This window comes from Urocampus carinirostris, chromosome 16, assembly GCF_059441175.1.
Source record: "Urocampus carinirostris isolate Australia breed hairy pipefish chromosome 16, RoL_Ucar_1.0, whole genome shotgun sequence".
Classification (NCBI taxonomy): domain Eukaryota; kingdom Metazoa; phylum Chordata; class Actinopteri; order Syngnathiformes; family Syngnathidae; genus Urocampus; species Urocampus carinirostris.
In genome coordinates this window covers 6,530,784-6,557,360 of record NC_142364.1, presented here as the reverse complement: position 1 = coordinate 6,557,360, position 26,577 = coordinate 6,530,784, and the positions used below count along the sequence as shown (strand labels likewise).

The following is a 26,577-nucleotide window of genomic DNA, read 5'->3' as shown; positions in this document are numbered from 1 at the left end:
ATGGTCCAGTGAAACTGGAGCGCAGACGGAATGTGAACACTGTTGTAAATTTTGGTTCTGTTTTCTTTTTTTTTCCCGGTTAGTTGCAATGTATGCCTGCTTTCTCGGTTACGCTCTATTTTCTGTAGCTTGTTGCCCCTCAGGAAGCATAAACGGCCCACTGCTGGAATATGTTATAGCAGTGAGAGAGTATCGAGTGCGGGGGTCCCCAACGTGGTGCCCGCGGGCACCGAGGTACCCCCCTAAGAAACACCTACGAGGCCCACTGACGGCGACCACCGGTGATTGGGATTTTCTATTCAATATGATTTCGAACTGACTCGTGTTTAATGTCTAATAATTACAACCTGGTAATAACATAGTAACAACATAGTAATAACACGAGTTGTTGTTTTAGGAATTTATAACAAAAATACAATCAGTAAAACAAAGTAGTAAAAGTCAGTAAGAGTATGTTGCTGTTTTCAGGTCGCGAAGAATAATTTTAATCAGTAAAGGAAAGTGACAGAATATGGAGTCCATTTATATTTATATTATATTATACAACCTCTAATTAACCTTATTTTTAACCCTCAATAAAGATGAATGTGTCACCGTTGCCCATGGCGCCCACTTGGCCCCACCCGTTTGGCGCCAGCTGCGGCTCGTTGACTGATTGGTTTCCCTCATATTTAAGCTCAGTGCCCTCACTCACCCTTTGTCAGTTCATTAACGAACCTCTGCACTCGCAAGTCGTGGGTTTTGACTTTGTCCGGTTTCCCGCTTGTGTTTCCTGCTCAGTATCGTTCCCGTCTATTTTGTCCTCTTTAATATCGATCTCCAGTTTCGTTCCCGGCTATTTTGTTCTGTTTGTTATCGATCTCCAGTGTCTGGTAGCGTTCTCGTCTAGTTTGCCCTGTTTAACATCGATCTCCCGCGTCTGGTATCGTTTCTGTCTATCTCGTCCTTCTTCTTATCGGACTCCAGTCTCCAGTGCCTGATATCAATCCTGTCTGTCCCATCCTGTCCGGTATCAACCCCATCTGTCCGATATCTGCTCAGGGGATGGTGTCTTAATAGTCTGTAGTTTGCAATAGTCTGTGCAGCCCTTTGAGAATCCTTTTGATTAAGGGCATCATAAATAAACATGACTTGTCTTGAGATTTTTGAAATTTTCCTTGCCTTCATGTAGGTTTTAGATCAGGGGATGGTCACAACAGTCTGTGGTTTGCAATAATCTGTCATCTCTGCAGCTCTTTGAGACTCCTTGTGATTAAGGGCGTCACAAAGAAACAGGACTTGACTTGATGTAGCTTATCGCTCTATACATCAGCAGTTGTATATTCATTTGATATATAATAGCTACCACTGTTTACAGCTTAGACCAGCTATGTCCAAAGTCCGGCTCGGGGGCCAGTTGTGGCCCGTGATGAAATTTTTACTGGAATTTTAGCTCACCCCATTTCCAACATGGAGACTGTAAATTAAAAGATAAACGTTGATTGTGAGGGCTGTTTTTGATGAATATAATATCAAGAGGGCAGCACGGTGGCGCAGTGATTAGCACGTGTGCGGCACAGTTCTGAGGTCATGAGATCGAATCTCCTGTGTGGAGTTTGCATGTTCTCCCCGTGCTTGCATGGGTTCCCCCCGGGCACTGCGGTTTCCTCCCACATGTCATGTAATATTTCATATTACACTTATTACTGACGGACAGAGTAAGTATTCCTTCATTGATCGATAAAGTGAAAGTCTTTTCGACAATACCTTTTGGAGATATGTTTACCAAAGCTGTATAACGTCATGGTAATCGTACACTTTTATAAAAACACACGTAATTGGATCTTACGTGTGTGTTTTTATTTTCATTTTTTTCTAAATTAGAACTAAAATCAGAATTGTCTTTATTCTCATTTATATTAATATTGTGAAATATATGCAACGAGATTCCGGGGTGAAACATGTAATATAGACTTTGAAGAGAAAAGAGATGAAATATATTAATGCTTAAAAAACTGGCATAATATATTATATTACATATAAAATAACATATTATATTATAATAATAATAAGAATAACAATCCAATCCAATAAAGATTAGTGCATTGTCACAATAATGCTATAAAAACAAATTAAATTCTATATATTAGACACACAAAAGTGTTTATGTGTTCACACCTTTGTTAACAACTGACTTATTGTCAAGACGATTGATATTTAACACTATTGAGTGTTGATTGCTTGCAAAAAACCCCAGTTGTAAAATGAATGATCTTGACAGTTATGGCTGTGAGGACAAATAAACACTTTGTGGTGTTAATTTAACACGATGATTCTGTTAAAGCTAATTACAAATTAACTTTATTTTGAAAAGGTTTACGTGTAAAATAAATGCCTCTGGAATATGTTCAAATGACTTTCAAACAGAAAAGTTTTGTTTTGTTTGTTTTTTATAAGTTGGTTTGGTTTAGTTTGGGTTAGTGTACCGGTAGTTTGATTTTAGTTTAGCTTGGTTTTGTTTAGTTTAGTTTAGTTTAGTTCGTTTTTTTATTCTATTTTTGTTTGTTTTCGTTTTTGTCTAGGTGTTGGGGGTGGCCTTTTTCATCTGGTTTAGTTTAAATTTATTCTAGTTTGTCTGTTTTTTGTTGTTTGGTTTCGTTTTTTGTCTTTTTCAGTTTTCTGTTCATTCCACTTCCCCGTTTTCATGATTATATTTTTTGTCATTTTCAACTAATTTTTCCATCATTAAAAAATTCAAAAAAAGAGACATTCGGGAAAGTTTCTATATCATTATATTAGTTTTACTATCAGCATAAATTCTGGATTATAGGTGCACAAACATTCCTCAGAAAAAAAGAGTGATATCTTGTGTGCGTGTGTGTTAAGTTCTTGTCTTCAAAGATATTTGCTCGTGCTAATTATTTAAAACCATATCTGGAAACATTAAAGCGATGTCTGTCATTATTTGAATAAATTTGGAGAAAAACAAAAAAGTTGCACGAAAAAAAACCAAAATGAGCAGCCAACAATTAATGGAATCCGTGTGTGCGTGCGTGTGCGCATATGCGTGGTGCAGATGTGCAGGGGTGTGTTAGTTAACGTGAAATAATGAGTTTTGTAGGAAATGGCCAACAGGCCACTTTTTTAAAAAACGATTTTCCTCTTTGAAATGTTATTTAAAGCCAACATTTGGCGTATAAGCCTTTTCTCAATTATCTTAACGTGATAAGTGTGTCTAGCGGAAATGACGTCATCAAAAGTGTGCGATATATTAGCAACAACTTTGGTATAAACAATAACTTTAATTGCTAGATTATACTTGTTGTTTAGGACCTAATCTTTTGAGGGTTTGATGACAGCAAAAAATGTAAAATGATGTAAGTTATTTTTAAACAGGGTGGTGAGCGAAAATGACGTAACCGAGATTATGGGTTTATTAGCTACTATATTTTATACAAACAACTTTAATTGCTTAATTAAGCTAATTTTTTGGGGCCCAATCGTTTGAGATTTTGTTTTATGGGAAATGCCAAACAGGCCAATAAAAAAAGAGTTTCCTCTTTGTAATGTTTTTTAAAGAAAACATTTGGTGTGCAAGCCTTTTCTCAATTAGCTTAACGTGATAAGTGTGTCGAGTGGAAATGACGTCATCAGAAGTGTGAGTTATATTTGCTACAACTTTGGTACAAACAAGAACTTTAATTGCTAAATTATACTTATCACTTGGGACCCAATCTTTTGAATTTTAATGAAAGTAAAAATGTATTTAATGAAAGTAAAAAATGTATCATAATGTACCAGTAATTTATTTTTAAACAAGGTGGGGAGCGGAAATGACGTCTACCAGCATGTGAGTTTAGCTGCTATTTCGATACAAACAATAACTTTAATTGCTTAATTCTGCTAATTTCTTGGGACCCAATCTTTCGAGATTTCGGTTTTGTAGAAATGGCAAACAGGCCAACTTTCAAAAAAGTTTCCTCTTCGCAATGTTAATTAAAGCCAATATTTAGTGTTCTCAATTAGCTTAATGTGAAACGTGGGTGGAGCGGAAATGACATCACCGGAGGAATAAGTCCGGGCCCGAGGTTTCAGATACAACTTTGGTAAGAAATATAACATATTTTCGTTGCCTAATCATGTTAATTTCTTACTTTAGCTAACTACTGTTAAGTAAAAAATCTTTTAAGTGTTTGCAAAAGATTTTTACTCGAGATTTTTATAAATAAAACCCCAAAAGGTTGGCTTGCAATTTGGTTGTTTGGGATTTAAAAAATGTTGAGCTTCAATACTACTATGACAATTTATAAAAACGTATTATAGTTGCTGGATTATGCTAATTACCTAATTTAAATGACTTGTTTTGTGCGAAGCGACACCATTTTTGTTGAAAACTTTTAAAACGAACGATTTTGTATGGCTGTATTTACGATTTATCAACAAAGCATGTGATTTTTTTTAAACAAAACCATTTCATTTGAAGTTTTTCCTTAGAGCCCCAGTGTGTAATACTGCACCACTAGATGGCACTGTTGTTTAATGCGAGCGAAAGCCAGTGCCACAGAAAGCAGAAAGACGGCAGACAAACATGGCGGTATGGATTCCACTACATGAAATAAATACAAATTTCTCAACCCAAGAAGACTTATAACACATTGGTATGATAGTTCGTGTATTTTTTGCCTAATATTCAAATCAATTGTTTGTTTTTGTTTCTTGCCGAATTGAAGATTTTGTTCCACTAGATGGCACTAAATATTACACACTGTCCCTTTAATATTTAAACGATTTCTTAGTCATTACAATACTTTGGATAAAAATGTAAAGGGTTTGGTTGTAATTGACTCTTTGGGAGAACTACTTGCTCATCAGCCATGTCGGACATGTTTGTAGTTCTTTTGTGTTTTTTTAGTTTAAAATATATTATAATAATAAAAATCTTCCACAATATGGACAACATTCTAGAGTAATAATGTTTTTTATTTTATTTATTCACTTACCCATTTATCTTATTTTTCCCTTTGAAGTCTTTTATAACAAGTTTATCCTGGAGTGTCACGTCTAATCTCGTTTTACAACGTCCACTTCTTTGTTTAATCAGTGACAATAAAGACAATTCAAATTCTAATAATTTCAAAATACAGTTAAATAAAATAATTATACTTTAAATTTAAAATATATAGAGATATATAGATGGATAGAGGTTTAGGAGACAAGTCTATAGGCACCTACGTGTCCGAACGGGTCCAGATGGTTGTTGGTCAGTTTAAGTTTCTGGAACGAGACCAGTTGCCGCATCCAGTGAGCCCCCGTGGCTGGGGAGTCCGGGTGCACGTACAGCCTTCCGGGCATGGCCGGCTCCGCCTTGCCCGTTACTGACCTGTTTATCGCAAAAACAAACGTGAAAAGAGAAAAAAACAGCTGGAATAAAGGCGTTGGAATGGGTTTTACGCATGCGTAATTACGCACGAGCAAAACCGTGAAGGGATTTTCTGAGGGAATTCAAATATAGCAAAAGTACTGGTAGTAATCATTTGTATTTTGGGGTAGACTGGCAGGGGTTTAGTTCATTGAACAGGAAAAAAAGAAGAAGAAATGCGTATTCAAATGCGTTTACATGTTTTTACGCATGCGTAATTACGCACGAACAAAACTTCGAATATGATTTTCAAAGGGAATTAAAGAATACTATTAGTACTAGTACATTAATAATGTTTTTGGGGGGAGGGCAGTCAAGCACTTACAGTGTAAAAGTTTAAGTTTAAAAGGGACAGCAGCAATTAATCAAAGGCATTTTTATGGTTTTCACACATGCGTAATTACGCAAAAGTAAAACTGCGAATGAAAATTTTTCTCAGGGAATCAAATAATAGTGATAGTATTAGTATGGTAATAATGTAAATTTTGGTGGGACAATCAAGCATTTACACTATAAAAGTTTAAGTTTAGGGGGGTGGATTAATCAAAGGCATTTTCACAGTTTTTACATATGCGTTATTACGCACAAACAAAACTGTGAATGATTTTCTAAGGGATTAAAAAATAGTTATAATACTAGTATAGTAATAATATATATTTTGGGTGGAATGGTCAAGAGTTTACAGTTTAAAAGTTTACGTTTAAAAGAGGGAAAGGGGAAAAAGACAGCGGGAAATAATCAAATGTTTTTTACACATGCGTACGCACAAAAAACAGCGAATGTGATTTTCCAAGGGGATTAAATAATAGTAATAGTACTAGTAGTATATCTCAGGGGAGACTGTTAGGCATTTACGGATAAAAAGTTGAAGTTTTAAGTTTTTTTCTTATAATAAATAAATGTCGAAATATGTAGACTGTGTCAATGAAATTGTGACCCCAAACGTTTAATGTCAAACAACCACTCCACCTTAATTCAGTGAGTATAATTTAATTTGAATTTTTACCAATTGTTACCTTCAATCATGTGTCGATGGTCATTAGGAGAGACTTGATGAGTATTTTTTACACATACGCACGAAAAACATTGTAAATGAGAATTTCCAGGGGAGTAAAATATAGTATAAGTACAAATATTATTAGTTTTGGTTTTGGGGGAGACTGCCAATCGTTTACAGCTTGAATGTTTACGTTTAAATAAATATATCACATTTTGAGATTTAAGAAGATAAATGAAAATTAATAAATCAAATTTTGTGTAGTACGGACTTTGCCTTTGAAATTGTGACCCCAAACTTTGAAAGTCAAACGAGCTTTTTATTTTAATTCAATGAGCATCATTCAATCATTATATTTACCAATTATTATCTGCAAACGGGTGGACTTAATGATTCGTTTTTTACGCATGCGTAATTGCAAAAAGACACCGCAAATGAGAATTCCCAGGGGTGTCAAATATATTAAAAGTACAAATATTATTTTTTCTTATTTTGGGGGAAACTGTCAAGCGCTTGCCGTCTAAAAGTTTAAGTTTCGGCGTTTATTTGTATAAATAATTGAAATATCGACTGTTATAGACTTAGTCGTTGAAATGGCGACCCCAAACATTTAATGTCAAATGTACATCATTTGATCATGACATTTACCATTTATTATCTGCAAACTTGTATCGATGGTCGTCTGCGGGCACCACGTCCATTAGCAGGATGTATTTGGTTTTTGGGTTCAAGCCGGTCACTTTCACTTTAAAACTGGGGAACATTCGCCTGAAACACAAAAGAACGGGTGGAAAACTCCTTATTGGAACCAAATCCAACTGATTAGTTGATTTAAATCTTTTTTTCCTTCTGTTCGTCAAAAACAAGGTTCCAATAAATTGAAAATCAACCACTTTGATATACATTTGAGAAAACGGAAGGGAAAATAAAGACTCTAAGAACGCTTTGGGGTTATTCCAATAAAGTAACTCAATTTGTATATCAAGTAAAAAGAAACAAAAAAAATTAACACTTAAGTTAATATGAGATCAGATAAAGAATGCAAGATAACAATTTCTTATCACACCATCTGGTTCGACATAACCACACGCAACATTAGACCAAAACAATTTCGATATGTGGATATGTCCTTTTTTCCTTATCTTTCTATTTTATTTTATTCTTTTTATTTGTTTTTTCCTCTCTCCTCGCTTTGCCACTTTTTATCATTTTGGACCGTGTCTTAACTTTCTTCTTTTAAAAAAAATATCAGCCAGGTACACACAAAATAACCAAAATCTAAAGAGTAAATATTAACACTACACCAGAGAACATATACTGCAGTATTCCTTTCTCCAGAGTATGCATTTTGACACTGAACGTAGAGTCAAATTTACTCTAAGAGTTGTTGTTTTACGCATTGCTCTAAGGAGTGTTAGTTAAGTTTTTCACTATATGAAAAAAAATAACACCGGGGAGTTCAGAGTTAATTTAATACCTTGTGCAGTGTAAAACCCATTTAACACTAGTGGATTAAATCATTCCAGTGTTTTTTACTTACTATTGAAGGTGTCGATTGGGTTTAACGCAAAACCACAACATTATCTAGGGTTTAATACAAATATATTTGGAGTAAACACGTTTATAACATGTAACAACGCACAGTTGAACAATGGAGAGGAAAAAATGGGTCCACCAAATTATTTGAGATTTTTTTACAGTCAAAATTACATTCAAGACCTCCCAAAGCGCTTTACAATGTGCTTCACGCGTACCCATTCACACACACACAAGTTAGGGAGGCCTTAGGGGTTCAATGTCTTGCCCAGGGACACTTCGGAGGAGCCAAGTTATTGTATGTTATGATAAGAGTCATGATTTTGTTGTTGATTATATTTAACACTGAGGAGTTTGGAGTTAAAATCATTACCTGTAGAGTGTAAAACTCATTTAACACTATTTGTTTAAATACCTCAGTGTTAAATGTTTGACGCAAAAACATTGTTTTATACATGTTTTACAGTCATTCATGGTTAATTTCACTCTGATAAATGTTATTATTGCAATACCCTGCCTTAAGGAGTATTAGTCAGGTTTTACACTATGTGAACACTCACACTCTTATTGTTGATAACATTTAATGCTGAGGATTTTAATTTATTTTAATATAATAAGGTGTGCAGTGTAAAACCCATTTAACACGATTTGTTCAAATAACTCCAGTGTTTTTTTACTTATCAGGGTTAAATAGGTTCAAGTGTTTACCGCAAAAACACACAAATACTATTACAACATGTAAAACACTTTGGAAAAGGAAAAATGCGTCCAACATTTTTGAATTATATGACATTTTTTCACGTGTTTTACGAAGTCGTGGAATATTTTGATACATCGTGCAATAATGTGCGGGTAGTTTGTGTATTAAATCGCGTATACTGAAGTGAACAGCTCCAAGTTGCGTCCTGGGATCGAAAAATAACGTGTGGCACTCATCGAATGAGGTAGAAATTGTTTCGAAATAAGGCGTTTTACCTGCCCGCTTTGGTGATGATCATTTCAGTGCCCACCTCGTGGAATTTCACCCACAACTCCCGCTCGTGCAGGTAGACTTTGATACCTTCCATGCCCTGCAAAAATTGTCATAAAGCACACTTTTTAGTGGTGTTTTAGGAGTATTACCATAAGTTGTAGTAGTAGTAGATTGAAGTATCGTTATTGTGGTTATCGTTAGTATATGCGTTGGTATTAAGCTTACTTTTTCAATGGCTATTCATTTAAATGTTTTCCCCTCCATTCCCTGCCTGCAAAACGATTTGAGATTTAAGACAGTTACTTTCATTTATTATGACTACTATTGATTCATTTTACTTTTTTCCCCTTCAAAACACAAATAGACGTCGAGGGCCTTTTTTATAGTGGTTATTATTATTATCATTGCTACATTTTAAATTGTTGTTTTTCTTTTTTTTCCCACAAAAAAATAAATAAACGCTTTTTCATTTTGCAGAAATCCGTTTTCTGCAAAACATATACCCTGGGGCTTTAAATAATAATACAAATAACAATACTTAGAGTTAATATTATTACTATCATCATTATTATTCATACTTTATTATTTGTTTTTTCCTTTTTGTTTAAATGACACTTCTTTCAATTCCCATTATTGTTAATAATTTTGCTTTTATCCTAAGGTAAATGTACTTTTTCCCCTGCAAAAAATAGGCATTGGAGCTAATAATCATAAACACAATTTGCTTTTTAAATGTTTTTTGTTTCATTATTTTGTCTTTCTGCAAAAAAAAAAAAAACATGGTTAACTTATTTATTATCATTACTGTTGAAATTACATTTACTTTTTAAAATAGTATATTTAACTTTATTTATTTTTTTAATATATGTTTTTTTTTTCATTTTATGTCTTTTTTTTAATATATGTTTTTATTTTTCATTTTTCCTCCTAAAAACTAGCATTTTTCTTGTTGTTATCACCAAGAGTGGTAGTCCTGGCAGTAGAATAGAATAGAATAGAATAGAATAGAATAGAATAGAATAGAATAGAATAGAATCGTCTTTATTCTCATCATATCAACGTGGTGACAAATTGTATGCAACTTGATTATACATGGCACTCCAGGGTAAGTATAAAATAAAGACTTTAAAGAGAAAAGAAAGATATACTACTGTCGGAATAAATAGACAAAAACATTGACCATGTAGCGCTAAGAGACCAGCCCAAGTTATAATAATAGAGCTATGAAAAGTAGTGTAATAACGTTAGCAAATTCCCAAAGAAGTTAAAAGATTAGTATTGTGAATATTATTCGTTTTGCTATTTAAATTTCAAAACTGTTCTTATGTATGTTTATGCCCCCTCCTCTCCTTTTGTTTAAATGCAGCGCTGAATGAAAAAATGGGGGCGATATTTTTCCAACTTCTGACACAAAAACTTAATATAAGATTCATGCTCAGGGTGTCTTTTATTTCATGAATTTAAAATCTAAGAAGAAGGCGTCTGACCTGCTGAATGAAGGTAGTTTGCGAGGACGGCGATTTGCCGGACGTCCCGATGGCTTTTTCGGCTTTGGCCTCGCTCGGGACCTCCCTGGAATCGGACCCAGCACCGGGGGACGATTGCAGGCCGAAAGTCTCTTCGGGATCGGCCATGATACTGCAGAAATAGTCGTTAAAAACGTGGACAACCCCCCTTTCTTTTAGCTCCGATAGTATGTCACATTTTCGATATGATTGTGCATGCAACTCGCGTGGAACGCGGATTGACTTACCAGAAAAAAAAGTGTGGAGAAACTGAAAATAAACCACAATAAATGCAACGATTGTCCTCTCTCCTCTCCGCAAAAGTTTTATATAATCCACCCAATGCTCGCTATCTCCATGTATTCTTTTGTTCGCCAAGATAACGGAGCTCCGGACAGTCAGCGACTCCCGATCCGGTTGTGTGCCGGGGATAGCGTTTCGGAGCTCGGCTTCGGTTAGGAGGAGCTCCCCGGTGGTGTCTGGAAGCGCTGGCGGGGCATTTTGGACTCGAGTGAGCCGCGGCGGTTGCAGGCGTCCGGCATTGGCTGCCTTGGGTTTGGGTCCCTGGGGGAGCGGGTCCGAGGCCGCCTCCTTCTTTGCTTTTTCTTCATATACACCTCCTACCCTCCACAGATCTCTCTCTCTCTCTCTCTCTCTTTCTCTGCAACTGTCCAATGAGCAATAAATAGAAAAGCGGAAGTTGAATCTGTGGATAGGGGGCTGGGGGAAAGGGGCAGAAGGGGCTTGTGTAGGGAAACACGGTGGAACAGTGGTTAGCGCGTCCGCGGCATAGTTCTGAGGTCATGAGCTCGAACCTTGTGTGGGATTTGCATGTTCGCCATTGGGTTAGAGTGTTAGAGATACGGAGACAAATAGAAAAAAAAGATAAGTAACACGACAGATAGGTCAAGAGGTGTAATTATAAATAGAGATAATCGAAACAACATATTGATAATTAGATATGTACAGCAATAGATAGAATTAAGTAAATCGCTCGGATAATAAATAAATAACACGTTAAATATCAGCTTGATAGGTATCTTAACATAAATAAATTACATAAAACAAAAAGTGGGACTAGAGATAAGTAAAAGATAAGTAAAATAATGGTTAGATAGACCTAAAGGTAGAACGATAGATGGAGATAAGACAAACCAACGATAGATATAAGTAAAATGATAGATCCGTAAATCAAACAACAATATAGGTAGGGTTACTTTAACTTGATTACTTTTGGATTACTCCAATACCAAATATGCTAATGAAAGACAAAAGAAACTACATATGAATAAAATGATGACTCACAACACGTGGTAAGCTTTCTCTCCTGGCTTTGATCTCTTTGATCTCCTGCAAAACTAACATAAAATGCCACAGAAACAAAATGAAAATAAATCCAAACAGCTTGCCGTTCCATGTATTCCGTTACTCCCCAAGCTTGCACAAAATTGAGTCATTTTATTCCTATTTAGTTTATTTTGTCTTTTATTAGCATATTTGGTATTGGAGTAATCCAAAAGTAATTGGAAGTACTCCAGTTAACGTAACCCTACCCAACCCTGAGTATAGATAAGTAAAACGATAAACTGATAGAGTAAAAGGTAGTGAGAAAGATAAGTAAAACAATAGTGAAACAAATTAAAAAGTTGAACGAGGGATAGAGATAAGTAAAACTAAAAAAAGTCAAAAGGTACATAGATAAGTAAAACGATAGATTGATAGGTAAATCAAGAGGTAAAACGACAAATTGAGATGAGTAAATGATAGTTAGATAGTTCAAAAAGTGGGATGAAAGATAGTTAGATAGACAGAGAACGATAGATAGAGATAAGTAAAATGATAGAAGTGTAAATCAAAAGGTAAAACGATATCTAGAGTTAGGCAGAACGATAGATAAATCAAAAGGTAGAATGATAGAGATAAATCCAACGATAATTAGATAGATCAAAAGGTTGTTAGATAATCAAAAAGTAGAACGATGGATAAGTAAAACGATAGTTGGATAGATTATACAGATAGATTGATAGGTAGCATTAAAATATACAATAATTAATAATGAATAATTCTCCCTATTGTCATTGATTACGTAATTTTACACCGAGATTACACATGGCACTCCAGGATACACATCAAATGAAATGGTTCAAGAAAAATAATAAGATTAAAAATACTCTAAAATAGATAGGCAACATTAAGTGATTTTCTTGGGAAAAGTTGACGGGCTACTAAAAGTGTGCGTGCGCGTATGTGAACAAACAAGTTGTGACTTGTTTCTTTAAATAAACCCCAAGTAAGTCGTTTCTTTTTTTTTCAAAATTATATAAGTATATAGAATAGAACAGAATATAATAGAATAGAATAGAATACACCTTTATTGTCATTGTTACAAAATGGGTTAACATATTGTGACAACGAAATTGGGCATGACACTCCAGTTTCACACATTCACAGTGAGGTAAAAAAAGCCAAGAAGATAAAGGAACAGAGAAGATAAGGTTATAAAACAAGGAGGATAAGGTTATAGTTAAAATGTACACAATATTTACACAAGAAATGTCGGCATATATACAAGAGTTCAATGTAAAACTTCATTTTTAAAAACACTCGTGGAATAAATACCTGAACCTGCAAATTGTAACGGAGCACACTAATGGATTACTTTTTTATCGTTTTTGGAGGAAAAATATTAAACCTGATAAAAGAATATAAACAAGAAAGATTCTGGTTGTGTAAATTTGAATGAATAGTGTTATATTTAATCCCATTGATATCAACGTGGCCAAACGTTGTATGCAGCGAGATTAGACATGACACTCCGGCACGAGCAGGTACTAAAGACTTTAAAGAGAAACATAAGATAAAAAAAACTCAGAATAAAGAGGGGAAACCTTTTCAATGTAAACCTTAGAGACTGGCCCAAGTTATATTATTAGTGCAGTTGAAAAGTGACGCAAATCAGTAAAATATATAAGATATTAAGTCACTTTTTCGTTGTCTATTGGACATTTACATCAACGTCATCCATGTAAAATATCTAAATAATAATAATAAATCAAACCATGTCACAATTACACACAAAAAGTTTTTTTGGGTGCATAAAAAGAGTTTTACGAACTCACACCAATGTATAAGTCAATTTAAACTAAATGTTGGTAAATGTTTATCGCATTACTTTAAAAAAATAAGATTTTCAATGCACTATTATTATCATTTAGGTCAGCCTCTAATCGCCATACGTTATAAATAGTTTTTCCTCTATCATGACAAGCTTTTATCTTATTTTTTCTCCTTCGAGTCTTAATTGCATGTTTACCTTGGATGGCTGTGTCTAATCTCGTCGCATACAATGTTTCGCCAGGTCGTCATCAATAAAGACAATTCAAATCAATATTGTTGTTTTCACTTCCCAAAACAATTGAAAAAAAATGCATTTTCACCACAACAAAAAACAATTGTGTTTTTTAATTTATCTAAGAATTGCGTAAGTCACGTGACACGTGCAACTCAAATCCCGTTTAAAGATATCTGGGCGAGATTTTGGATTGGTTTTCCTTTTATGTTCCCAATTAGTGTCCTAACCCTCCTCTTGTCCCGGGGTCAAATGACCCACCACGGTGTTATTAAAACACAGATAATCCCCTAAATTATATATATTTTTAGCTTCAAATTTTATGATTCTTTCTACAAATGGACACAAAATGAAATCTTGTTTTTTTTTTTAAATTCACTTTGACATTTAAACTTGTTGAAAAAGTGCTCGATTGTCTCTTAAAATGGGGGCACGTGAGCATTTGAAATACCAAGTTGAAAAGGAGGGAGAACGAACGCACCCTTTCCATGTAAGTTCTATATGGAAAAAGTGCAAAAGTGTCCTTTAAAATGAGGAAAACGGGAGGATTAATGGATTTTGCACATGCGAGCATTTCAAATGCAAACTTTAAAAAAGGAGGGAGACCAAACGCACCCTTTGAATGGAAATTGCATGAAAAAGTGCAAAAAAGTTCCTTAAAACAAGGACAACAGAAGGGTTAGTTTATTTTGTGCACGTGAGCATTTCAAATGCAAAGTTTAAAAACAAAGGAAAGAACAAATACACGCAAATTACATGAAAAGGTTCAAAAATCTCACTCAAAACGAGAACAACGGGAGCGTAAATGGAATTTGTGCACAAGAGCATTTAAAATGCAAACTTAATAAAAGGCGATAGACCAAACGCACCCTTTGCATGTAAATTGTGTGAAAAAGTCGAAAAAATGTACTCAAAATGTGGACAAGGAGAGGGTTAATGGATTTTACGCACGTGAGCATTTAAAATACAAAGTTTAAAACAAAAACCTAACAAACGCACCCTTTGAATGTAAGCTGTAAAAAGTTCTAAAAATGCCACTTAAGATTAGAACAAAAAGAGGATTCGTGTAATTTGAGCACGTGAGCGTTTAGAATGCGCACTTAAAAAAGGAGAAAACCAAACGCACCCTTTGCAAGTAAATTCCATGAAAAAGTGCAAAAAAAAGTCCCTCAAATGAGGACAGCAGGAGGGGCTAATGGATTTTGTGCACGATTTTTTTAATGCAAAGTTTAAAAACAAAAAATAACAGAACAAACGCACTCTTTACATGTGAGAGTGTAGAAATTCATAAAGGAGAGAGAACAAACGCACCCTTTTGCATGTAAATGGTTTAAAAAAGTCCCTTATAATGATGATTGATGCATTTTGTGCACGTGAGCATTTACAATGCAGTTTAAAAACAAAGAGAGATCAAACACTCTCTTTACATGTAACAGTGAAAAGTAAAAAGAAGGATAGAGAACAAACGCACCCTTCACACATAAATTGTATGGAAAAAGTGCAAAAATGTCCCTTAAAATGAGGACAACTGGAAGGTTTATGCATATTGCGCACGTAAGCATGCATTTAAAAGCAACTTGAAAAAGGGAGAGAGACCAAACGCACCCTTTGCATGGAAATCGTATGAAAAAGTGCAAAAACTTCCCTTAAAACAAGGACAACGGGAGGGTTGGTTTATATTGTGCGTGGTAGCATTTAAAATGTTATAGAGACCAACATGATCTGCATTTCAGATGCATATTGCATCAAAAACATTGATTTTTTGTGTTTTTTTCTGGCTGCAATTCGATGTATAAATGCAACACACACGCGCTCACGCACAAAGAGTGAGTGGGCCTAAATAGGTGCCGCTTACCTCCTTAGCTGCGCTCTGATGCGTGTCTGCAGGCGACTCCTCTCCAAAACGGGATTTTTTTTCCCTTGAGGGCTTCAAAAGAGAAGGAAGGCAAAAACAAGGTGCCAAAGAAGGTGACTACATTAAATAGAACAGCAAAATGGATTCATTTCAGGTTACGTTTATTTTGATTGATGAGAACAAACCACAGTGAAAATTGTAAATATGCTCAGGTGAATAAAAGGAGACCTTTATTTTTTATTTTTACTCAAAAAGGATATAAAAATTAGTCATATAACTTCTAATCACTACTCCAAAAAAATGGACCTCCAAATTATTCAAAAATATATACATTAAAATAAGTATAAGAAAAAAATAAAACAAAGAAAAAAGAGCAAAACAAGGGAAACCATGACATTAAATAGCACCTCTTTTCTTCTCCCTTCCAACAAAATCAAGCATGGGAATCCAAAATTAAACTGAAAGGAACCCCTCACTATTTTATTTGTATTCTAAGTGAAAATACGTGTCATCTTTATTTTTCCGTCATGCAAATCCTTTCAGAATAAACTTGAAATCACATATCTTTATCCAACAACATGATGCACCCCCCCTTGCCGCTTTTAAAACAAACAAATTGTTGCCAGAAATTCTAAAGTGCGCCTTATAGACAGGAATTACGGTTAATAAAATCTGAAATGAGTAATTACGACAGAATGCTCCAAAGTACGGTAACTATTAATTTATAATTCAGTAGAAAAAGCAAGTGTTTATTTATTTTCGGGTGTTTTAAATGCACCCTTCTCCCTAACTAGTTTAATTTCATGAGCCTTATAGTCCGGTTTTTGATCAGGGTGTGCTTTATAATCTGATGCGCCTTATAGACCAGAAAATACAGTGTACTGTATAATTAAATGACGTTCATTCAGTTGTTCAAAAATAAAATGATTCCTCTCTCTGTATTTTATTCTTTTCTATTCCCAAACTTCAAAATTGAAACAATTTCATCCTTTTAAATGGGATTTTTCTTCAAACCGCTGCATTTTATTCTATCGGTTTTCATTTTTTTTAGTGGGAAACCATGAAATTGCAAAAACAAAACAAATATTTTTTTAAATACCCACATAAAACAGCCACAAGAGCCTGTCTGATTTTTTTTTTCAAATTCTGCATTGATTACAAGACATAATTTTTGCCTTCCCAACCTAAATCAAATTATAGTTTTACTTGGTTTGAACACTTCTTACCATGGATCACCAACGAGTATTACCCCAAAGAAGACCTATGTCCCCTGCCCTGTGACAGGTCATTGTGATTTTCTTGGAAATCTGTTTCCTAACTGACATGATTAGTGGTAGACTGACCCCATTTTAACCCCACTTCTAATTTGTACCATGTGGTAATAACATAGTAATAACATAGTAATAACATAGTACGACTTTTTCTGCGCTATAAGGCGAACCAGATTATAAGGCGCCCAAAAAAAAACATGTTTTGTTATATATTTTTCATATACTTTAGGGTGCATTGAATTAAAACTACAGTAAATGTTCCATAAAAATGATATACACATTTAAATTAAATACATTCATCTCACATGTTGGCTGGATTCACCACTAAAATTGATTTTAGCAACACAAAATTAACATGTTATCCACAGGAGGGCACTCAGAGACCAGTCTATATGTTTCTCAAAGGCAGAACAGTTACCGTATGCTGAACCATTTGACAACAATTCGAATAAGACACAGTAACTTTGTACAAAAAAGTGACAAAAACGTTCTTTTTCATTACACTTAATACATACGGACAATTGTTTTCCAAAGCAACGACAAAATAGGTGTCACAGTCCTGCTGTCAGGTTTGATTTTCTCTCTTCCCCTCTCTCTTGCTTTTTTTGATCCTGGCTTTAATTTCCCCCCCACACCTGGTGTCACTTGTCCGGATTACTCTCTAATTACAACTCTTGTTTTCTGGGTTATGTGCTAGTTCTTTGCCTATAGTGTATTGTCCTAAGCTTTCTTGTCACAGTCTTATCAGAGTACCGAACCCTTGCCTGCGCTCCTGGATCACGATTAACACCTGTTGAATTATTAGCCATAGTTGCCTGCTGGATCACCAACCCCTCACCTGCCTCTTGGACCACCACTCCTACCTCCGGCGCTGTAGATACTGTTGCCTGTCTGTAACGGCACTAATCTGTTTCCCGCATTTGTAAAGACTGTTTGAAATATGAGCTGCCGTTGAAGTTCTCCGCTTCTTTTTTATTTTCATCTAGCAACAAACTATTAGCATTTTGCCCACAAGAGGGCACTTGAAGACCACACTGTTTCTCAAAAGTAGAACAGTTACCGTATGTTGTATTATTTATTTGTATCTATGCATTTCCAATCGTGTCCACTGTATTTTCTGGTCTATAAGGCGCAATTTGAAATTTCTGGCCTATTTGGGGTCTTCAGGAGCGCTTTATAGTACAGTTATAGCACCAAAGGCTATTTCAGATATCCCTCTCAATGTGATAGCCTTTTGCGCTAATCACTAACAAAAAAGTAGCTCTCAGACTCACAAGCTCACTTCAATAGTGTCACATTCGTCAATTTTAAAAGGTGTGCAAAGTTCTTCCACAAGATTTCCAAAATCCCTTCTGATTGATCTTCTCCTTTCCGATGCAGGCCACACACGGGAACGTGACCTCTGAGCTTTCTTCTTGTTCTTCTGGAGTAAGACGAGTATGATAAGCTATCTGCGCGTCCATGGCAACACACACACGGCTTATACGCATTTTTCATATACAAGAGCTTCACTTTTTCCGTTTCGGCGCTGCTGGGCGGGCCTTTTGGTGGTCGGGCCGGCGGAGGGCTGACATGTTCCTGCAAACAATCATCTCACACACACGAGAACTCGCATTCCAACTTCCTGATCAAGCCCACGCTGTTGCACGTGCACGCGTGCGCGGTTGCCGACCCCCACGCTAGCTCGAATGCCGCGACGCTCAAGTGGTGGGCAGGCTTGTATGACCCTTAAAATTTACAGTGTATTTTCTGGACTATAAGTCGCATCAGACAAAAATTGCATAACTATCTATCTACCCTGGTCATATCCCTCGAGAGGGGTGACCGACAGCAAGACAAACGCATACACAAAAACAAAGAGAAGAAAAAAAGAAAAAGGAAAAAAAATGGAAAAAGTAGCAAAAAAACATAGACAACAATCTTTGGGGACCATGGCCAACCCAAATGCCCAAACACCCAAACAAGTTAGTCACCTCGGCACCTGCTTTCGTCCCTCCAGATGAAACGGGACACGAGAAAACGGCCATGTGACGCAACACACTCTTTCTGTTCAACAGCAGGGCCCGACAGCTTTCACTGGTTTACCCCTGCCGCATCATACGGGTGCCCTGCCCATCCCTTAGAACTCGTCCAAACATCCCACTATCCTTTCACAACACTTCTCCACTCATTTCTATCGCCAAAAATTGTATAACTAAGAAAGAAAAAACATATACAAGTCACACCTGGAGTATAAGTCACATTTTCGGCGGACGCTTATCTGGTGAAATTTAAAACCGAAAACATACATGACGTCTTGAAAGGCAATTTAAAATGAAAATACAATACAGAACAACAGGCTTGATATATACTAACTGTCACGAAACGGGCCGGGGAGCAGGAAGTCGGAACTCATTTGCGTAGACGATCTGTCGCTTTAATTGAGAAAGTAAAGTTGTCCAACACACAAACGGAACAAAAACAAAACAAAGCAGGTTCAAAGGCAGGCAAAATTACAATCTAGGCATTACTCAGATCAAACCGGCATGAACAGGTTTTCAACAAGGTTAAGCAATGATCTGGCAGCGGGCAGCTCCAAAAGGCGCACTTAAGTCCTCCAAGAGCAATCAGTCCAACGCGTCTCAGCCGGTGTCAAGGGGCGGGGCCAGCTGGGCGCCATAACAACCGTGCAGGACATGACACTAACATTACCTGTACGTGCATATCTTAATAACATAAAGTAATCCAGATAACTTTAGCATAAATAGCGTGCAAACTATCACTCCAAATCCCTAAATCTAACGAAATTTTCATCCTTGGTGTCATTTTTACCGGTTAACAACTCCTCCAACTCCGAAGGTGGTAAACAATAAACGCCTTCCTCCTTCCGCTTTGAAGAATATCCCCCCACAACTGGACAGAGTTGAAATCCTCAATACAGGTCTAGAGCGCCCTCTTGTGGTTGAGTGTGAAAATAACATGTGAAATGATGCACAGTTCTGAAAATACGGCGTAAGGAGCACCCAAATTTTTTTTTAACATGCGTCTTATATCCGGAACAAATTGGAAAAGCAGCACCAGTGATCAGTCGATACATTTTATCACACATCACAATTGGTGTTGCGTGCTGGGAGCACGACAGCGGACAGCAAAAACATACAGGGAATCATCAACGCAGCCCAAAACATCATTGGCTCCTCTCTGTCTGGTCTAGTGATACCGCAGCATAGTCATGAAAATTATAAAGGACTTTTCCCACCAGGGCCTTCACCTTTTAGACCAGTTGCCCACTGGTAAGCGCTACAGGTCTCTTAAAATAAGGACTAACCGGATCAGAGACTGCTTCTTCCCCCAGGGCCATCACCACCTTAAATGAGCCCACAAAACTTCTCATCTCATCTCATTAGCCGTACCGCTTATCCTCATTAGAGTCGCGGGGGGGCTGGAGCCCATCCAAGCCATCTCCGGGCAGTGGGCAGGGGACACCCTGAACTGGTTGCCAACCAATCGCAGGGCACACGGGGACAGACAACTCATCCGCTCATTCACACCTAGGGACAATTTGGACCGGCCAATTCACCTGAAATGCATGTTTTTGGACTGTGGGAGGAAACCGGAGTGCCCGGAGGAAACCCACGCAAGCACGGGGAGAACATACAAACTCCGCACAGGAAGTCTGGAGCTGGATTTGAACCCACGACAGGTTCCCATGACATGAACTGTGCCGCACAAGCGCTAACCACTGCGCCCCTTTTGCGACTTATTTTGTGTTTTTATTTGGTTGCGGCTAAATGTTATTGTTATGTTTCTTTTTTATATATTTTTTTATGTAATTTATTTTTATGGTAGTATACAATTAAAAACATAACAATAACATTTTATTACAATAAATAATATATATATTTATTTACATAAAATAATTGTTCAAATAGTACTTTATTATTTATTTTGGATTATTTTTGTGTGTCATTTAATGTTGTTTGAGTTCATGTTTTGATTTGATTTACTCTTTTATTATTTTATAAATAAATTACGTCGTAACTTATTATTATTATTACTTATTGTTATAAAATTAAATAAATAATAGCAATACCTCAATATTTTTTTTATTATTCTATGGGTTTTTTTTCATGTTTTTTCACTTATTTAAAAAAATACATTTTTATTATAATTATTGTATTTTTTATTATAATACATTTTTTTTCACATTATTTTACGTTATTATTTTATTTATTTTTATTTTATGTTATTCTATGTTTTTGTTTTATTGGTTTTCTGTTATTCTATTTGAGATCAGTAATAAATAATAATAGTAATACTTTATTATTTTAAATTATGATAATTGCGAAAATCAGGAATATTATTTTTTTCATTTTATATGATTGTATGTTTTTTATGTTATTTATTTTATGTTACTTTATTTTATAATAAAAGAGATTTGCTATATTCTAAATTATAGAGTACATTAAAAATAAATAATGACCCTGTAATAATTGTGACGATAATAAATTACTATTTGTTTATATATGTTGTTATTTAATTGTTATACGACTAAAAAAATATAAAGTTCCATGTCATAATAGTCATAATATTATATTTTATGCTTTTTGTAAGTTTATTATTTTATAATTCAAAAAACAAACCGTTCCAATAAGCCTATGCTTATCCCTATCCAAAACAAACCATGTTTTATACTCTGCTGCCCTCTAGCGTTTTTGATTTGTATTGTGTTACGATTTACACGAGAAACAAATCAAAATAGAAATATTTTAAACAAATATAAACTCCATTTCACAGCTAATATAGCATTATAAAATTGTGTTAGTTGGAAAAAATATTTTAGTACATTCTGATTTGGACACAGTCGGTCAATATGATTTTATTTTGAAATAATTCCGAATATTTAAATATGTCAGCAGACGAAATATGAAAAGTGCAACACATGTCGCGTAAAAGTCAAACTAACAAGCATGAAAAGCGTTCGGTGTGGTCTCCACTTAATAACCAAAGATCTTTGGGGGGGGTGGGCAGGTTTGGGGGCCCACTGGGGGCCCGCTGGGGGCCTGGGGGCCATCACGTCACACCTCAATGGGGTCACAGCACCCTCAAAGACTCCACATGTTCCAAGACACAAATGACGACTTTGTCAAATTCTGAAATGTTAATTGGGGGACATTTTTACTCCTCCGTGATTTTTTTAATGAGTTTGTTCATTTTTGCAAGGACATTTTCACCAGATAAAATTAGAGAATAATTGAAAAAAAATTAATCCAGTTTAATCTCATTTTTTGTAGCGGTTGCTCATTTTTTCCAGCGCATGCTGAGTTGATCAAGAAATTCCCCACTTCTTCTAGCAGATGCTCATTTTTTTTCTCACAGATGCTTATTTTTTCCAACCAATGCTCATTTTTTTCAGCGGATGCTCTTTTTTTTTTCTTCAGAAGATGCTCCTTTTCTTCCAGCAGACGCTCAATTCTTCCAGCCTAGGCTTACTTTTTCCAGAAGATGCAATTTTTTCCTTGGGGACTCTAATTGATTTGAAACGGATGCCCTTTTTATCAACGAAATTTTCGTTTTTTCCAGACAATGCTCATTCCTTCGACTTTTTTCAAGCAGATGCTATTTGTTTTTAAAAGATACTCATTTTTTCCAGCGAATGCTCATTATTTCCAGCGGAAGCTCTTTTATCCCAGAGGATACTCATTTTTCTAAAATATACTATTTTTTTCGAACGAATACTATTTTTTTTCAGCAGATGCACATCTTTTCCAGCAAATGCTCATTTTTTTCAGCGGGTGCTGTTTTTTTCCAGCACTTATTTACTTTTTTCCCAGGAGCTGCTAATTTTTACCAGCCAATGCTCTTTCTTTTCTCGCAGATGCTCATCTTTTCCAACAAATGCTCCTTTTTTTCAGCGGATGCTCATTTTTTTTCCCCAGAAGATGCTACTTCTCTTTCGGTAGACGCTCAATTCTTCCAGCCAAGGCTTACTTTTTCCAGTAGATGCATTTTTTTCCTCGGGGATTCTAATTGATTTGAAACGGATCCTCATTTTATCAACGAAATGCTCATTTTTTCCAGACAATCCTCATTCCTTCGACTTTTTCCAAGCAGATGCTATCTGTTTTTAAAAGATACTCATTTTTTCCAGCGAATGCTCATTATTTCCAGCGGATGCTCTTTATATTCCAGAGGATACTCATTTTTCTATCTCTCTCTTTCTCTCTCTCTATTTATCTATCTACCCTGGTCATATCCCTCAAGAGGGGTGACCGACAGCAAGACAAACACATACACAAACATACTATTTTATTTCGAACAAATACTAATTTTGCCCAGCGGATGCACATCTTTTCCAGCAAATGCTCATGTTTTTCAGCAGGTGCTGTTTTTTTTCACAGCGGATGCAATTCCCCCAAAATTTTATTTAAAATGCTAATTTTATCAACCAAATGCTCATTTACTCTAGACGTGTCATGATTACTGATGTGATACACCTGTGCCAGCTCATTTGGCGCCAACCGCCGCGGGTTCTGATTGGCTCCCTGTCACTCTTTGAAACCAGTCCTGTCAGTCCCCTGTTGGCAGTCCGTCTGCGAATCTCAGTATATACTAGGCAAGCATTTTTCGACCCTGATTCCCACCTTTCCCGTTTTTGCTCCCGTCTGTCTGCGGCTACGACCTGTTTTGATCCTGACCACGTCTTCTCTCCCGTCCCGGCTTACGACCTTTTTTGTCCCCGACTACGTCTACTCTCCCATTCTGGCTTATGACTAGTTTCCGACCCCGACCACGCCTTGCCCTCCCAGTCCTGGCTACCGACCGGTTTTTCCGTCTCTGACACCGCCATCACTCGCTACGGAAGATGCACTTCTGTGTTCGGATCACAATCTGAGTACGAGAGCGACTTCCTTCCCGCGTCCAGTGAGCATCGGATCGTGGGCGCGGCCCTCCCTCTTTCTTTCAATAAAACTGTGAGAAAACGTTACGCGATTGGGTCTACCCTGTGTGCTGGTCGTGACAAGACGATGCTTACTTCATTGACCTTTTTCCAGCAGATGCTTTTTTTTTTTTTCAAAAGATGTTCATTTTTTCCAGCAAATGCTCATTTTTTCCAGCGGATACTCTTCCCAAGGATGCTCATTTTTCCATCTTATATATATTTTAGCAGTGGATGCTCATTCTTTTCAGCAGATGCTATTTTTTTCTAGAAGATGCTTATGTTTTTCAGTGGATGGTTATTTTTTTCAATAGATGTTAGATTCTCCAAAAAATATTCTCATTTTTTTCCCGCAAAATTTAATTTTTTTCAGAATTTACTCACTTTTTTTACAGAAGGTGCTCATTTTTTCCCAGCAGATGTATTACCCCCCCCCCCAATAATTTTAAATGGATGCTCATTTTATCAACCAAATGCTATTTTTTTCCAGACATTTCTCATTTTTACAACCTTGTGCAGAAGATGCTTGTTTTTTCAAACAATGGTCATTTTTCCCGACAAATGCTCATTTTTTCCAGCAGATGCCCATTTTTCTAACATACTCATTTTCTTCCAGCATATACTTGTTTTTCTGGTAGTGTATGCTCAATTATTCCAGCAGATGCTATTTTTTTCAGGCAGAGGCTCATTTTGTTCCGGAAGTGTCAGGACCAGCACACAGGATAAACCCAATCGCGTAACGTTTTCTCACAATTTTACTGAAAGAGGAAGGGCAGCGCCCGCTATCCGATGCTCGCTGGACGCAGGAAGCAAGTCGCTCTCACAATTAGATTGTGATCCGAATACGGAAGCTGATCTTCCGTAGCGGGTGATGGCGGTGTCAGGGATGGAAAAACAGGTCGATAGCCAGGACAGGAGAGCAAAAACGTGGTCGGGATCAAAAACAGATCGTAGCCGGAGACAAACGGGAGCAAAAACAGGAGAGGTGGGAGTCTGGGTCAAAAAAGGCTTGCCTTGTATACACAGAGGTTTGCAGATGGACTGACAACAGGGGACTGACAGGACTAGGTTCAAATAGTGACAGGCAGCCAATCAGAACCCGAGGCGGTTGGCGCCAAAGGAGCCGGCACAGGTGATTCACATCAGTAATCATGACAAGAAGTTGCTTAACTTATCCAGAGGATGGTTGATTTCTTTCAGAGAGATTCTCATTTTTTCCAGCACTTGCTCACTTTTGTTCCCAGGAGATGCTATTTTTTCCAGAAGATTGATGAATGTTATCAACAGGTTCTCATTCTTATGTAGTTCTTTCAGTGTTATTATTCCACAATATCCAGTGGCTTCCTCTTTCGTGTTTTGTTGATTTAGATCTGTTTAGTTTTGTGTTGTTGAGCATGTGTTAGAGTAGCTTTCAGGTCTTTAAATTTTGAAGGACTTAATAAACTTTTCTGTACCTGTTTAGGATATGACAGAGTCTGCAGTTCCCTCATGCGTGAGAAGGTAAGGAGGACATTGTGGTTCAGCCTTTGAGAATATTTATTTTTAACAGCAAGCAAACAAAAACACGACTTCATCCAATCCAACATATCAACAATCAGCAAAAAGAAATATGGTGCGTGCGTAATGACGTCACTCAATAGAAAACGTCTTACCGCAATTTCACGAGTAAGAGCGCTATAAAATTGACAAATCTTAACAGTACCCTTTCCAAAACGGGCTCTTTTCTGTGAATAAATCATTTTATAAAATATCCTGGGTTCAAATTTATGAGATTTGCTGTTTTGGCCACGACAGAACCTGATACTTGGTTCTTGTAATCGCCTTCTCAGGAGTGAATATTGGTATCCCCAGTAGTCAAACACCGATTTGTTTACAACTTAATCCTACAAAATTATATTTCAGATTTCCAAGGAAAGGGTTGATCTAATTCTTTAGTGGAAAACAACATGAAATAAACTACATAATTGAATACCGACTCACTCACGCGACATAGGTGTAAGAACAGTGTGATCTAGCGGCGAATAATGGTATTACAACAACATTTATTACAGTCAACGCCCGAATAACTTATTCAATGTCTTTCATTTCAACTTGTTTGAAATCATAACTAAATAAAAATCTCTCTTTGAAACAACCATCAAAGTACAGAAAAATAAATGAAAACGGAACAGAAAACCAATGTAGTGTGCATCGTTTATATTGTCTGTTGTAGTAGCATTTTGTAGCCGCTAGAGGACACTGTTGCATAAATAACACACCGATAGTGGCTCAAATTGGAGCTTGGATTTCTGTCCCTTAATTTGGATTGGGTTTAAATTGGGATTGATGTCCCTAATCATAAACTGATTTAATACAAACATCTAATATATATGTATATGTATTCTTACATTTTTATCCATATCGGATCAATTTTCTCATTTGATTAAAATCATTGTAAAACAGTAAATTTAAAAAATAGAGAGCCTATTAGATAGAAAGACAGACAGAGAGGGTGGGGGAACGTAGGAAGGAAGGAAGGGAGAGTGAAAGAGATATAGAGAGTGAGAGAGAGAGAATGAGCAAGAGAGGGAGAAAAAATGTAAAAAAAAGGATTAGATAGAGAAAGAGAGCAAAGGAAAAAAAGGAAGGAAGGAAGGAAGGAAGTAAAGAGGGAAGGAAGAAACGACAGAAGGAAGGAAGGAAGGAAGTAAAGAGGGAAGGTAGAAACGACAAAGGGAAGGAAGGAAGGAGGGAAGGAAGGAAGGAAGGAAAGAAGGAACAAAGGAAGGAAGGAA

At 36.3% G+C, this 26,577-nt stretch overlaps 1 protein-coding gene across 1 annotated transcript in view; it reads right to left on the bottom strand.

Moving 5' to 3' along the window:
- The window catches only part of tbx5a (T-box transcription factor 5a), a 33,623-nt gene extending 22,825 nt beyond the window's left edge, over positions 1-10,798 (bottom strand). Inside the window, exons 1-5 of the mRNA XM_088355768.1 lie at positions 10,658-10,798; positions 10,392-10,542; positions 8,907-9,001; positions 7,044-7,163; positions 5,212-5,359 (exon numbers count right to left, since the gene is read on the bottom strand). Coding sequence (XP_088211894.1) covers positions 5,212-5,359; positions 7,044-7,163; positions 8,907-9,001; positions 10,392-10,538 — 510 coding nt within the window. The 5' untranslated portion in view covers positions 10,539-10,542; positions 10,658-10,798. The remainder of the gene's footprint in view (positions 1-5,211; positions 5,360-7,043; positions 7,164-8,906; positions 9,002-10,391; positions 10,543-10,657) is intronic.
- Between the last annotated feature and the right edge of the window lie 15,779 nt (positions 10,799-26,577).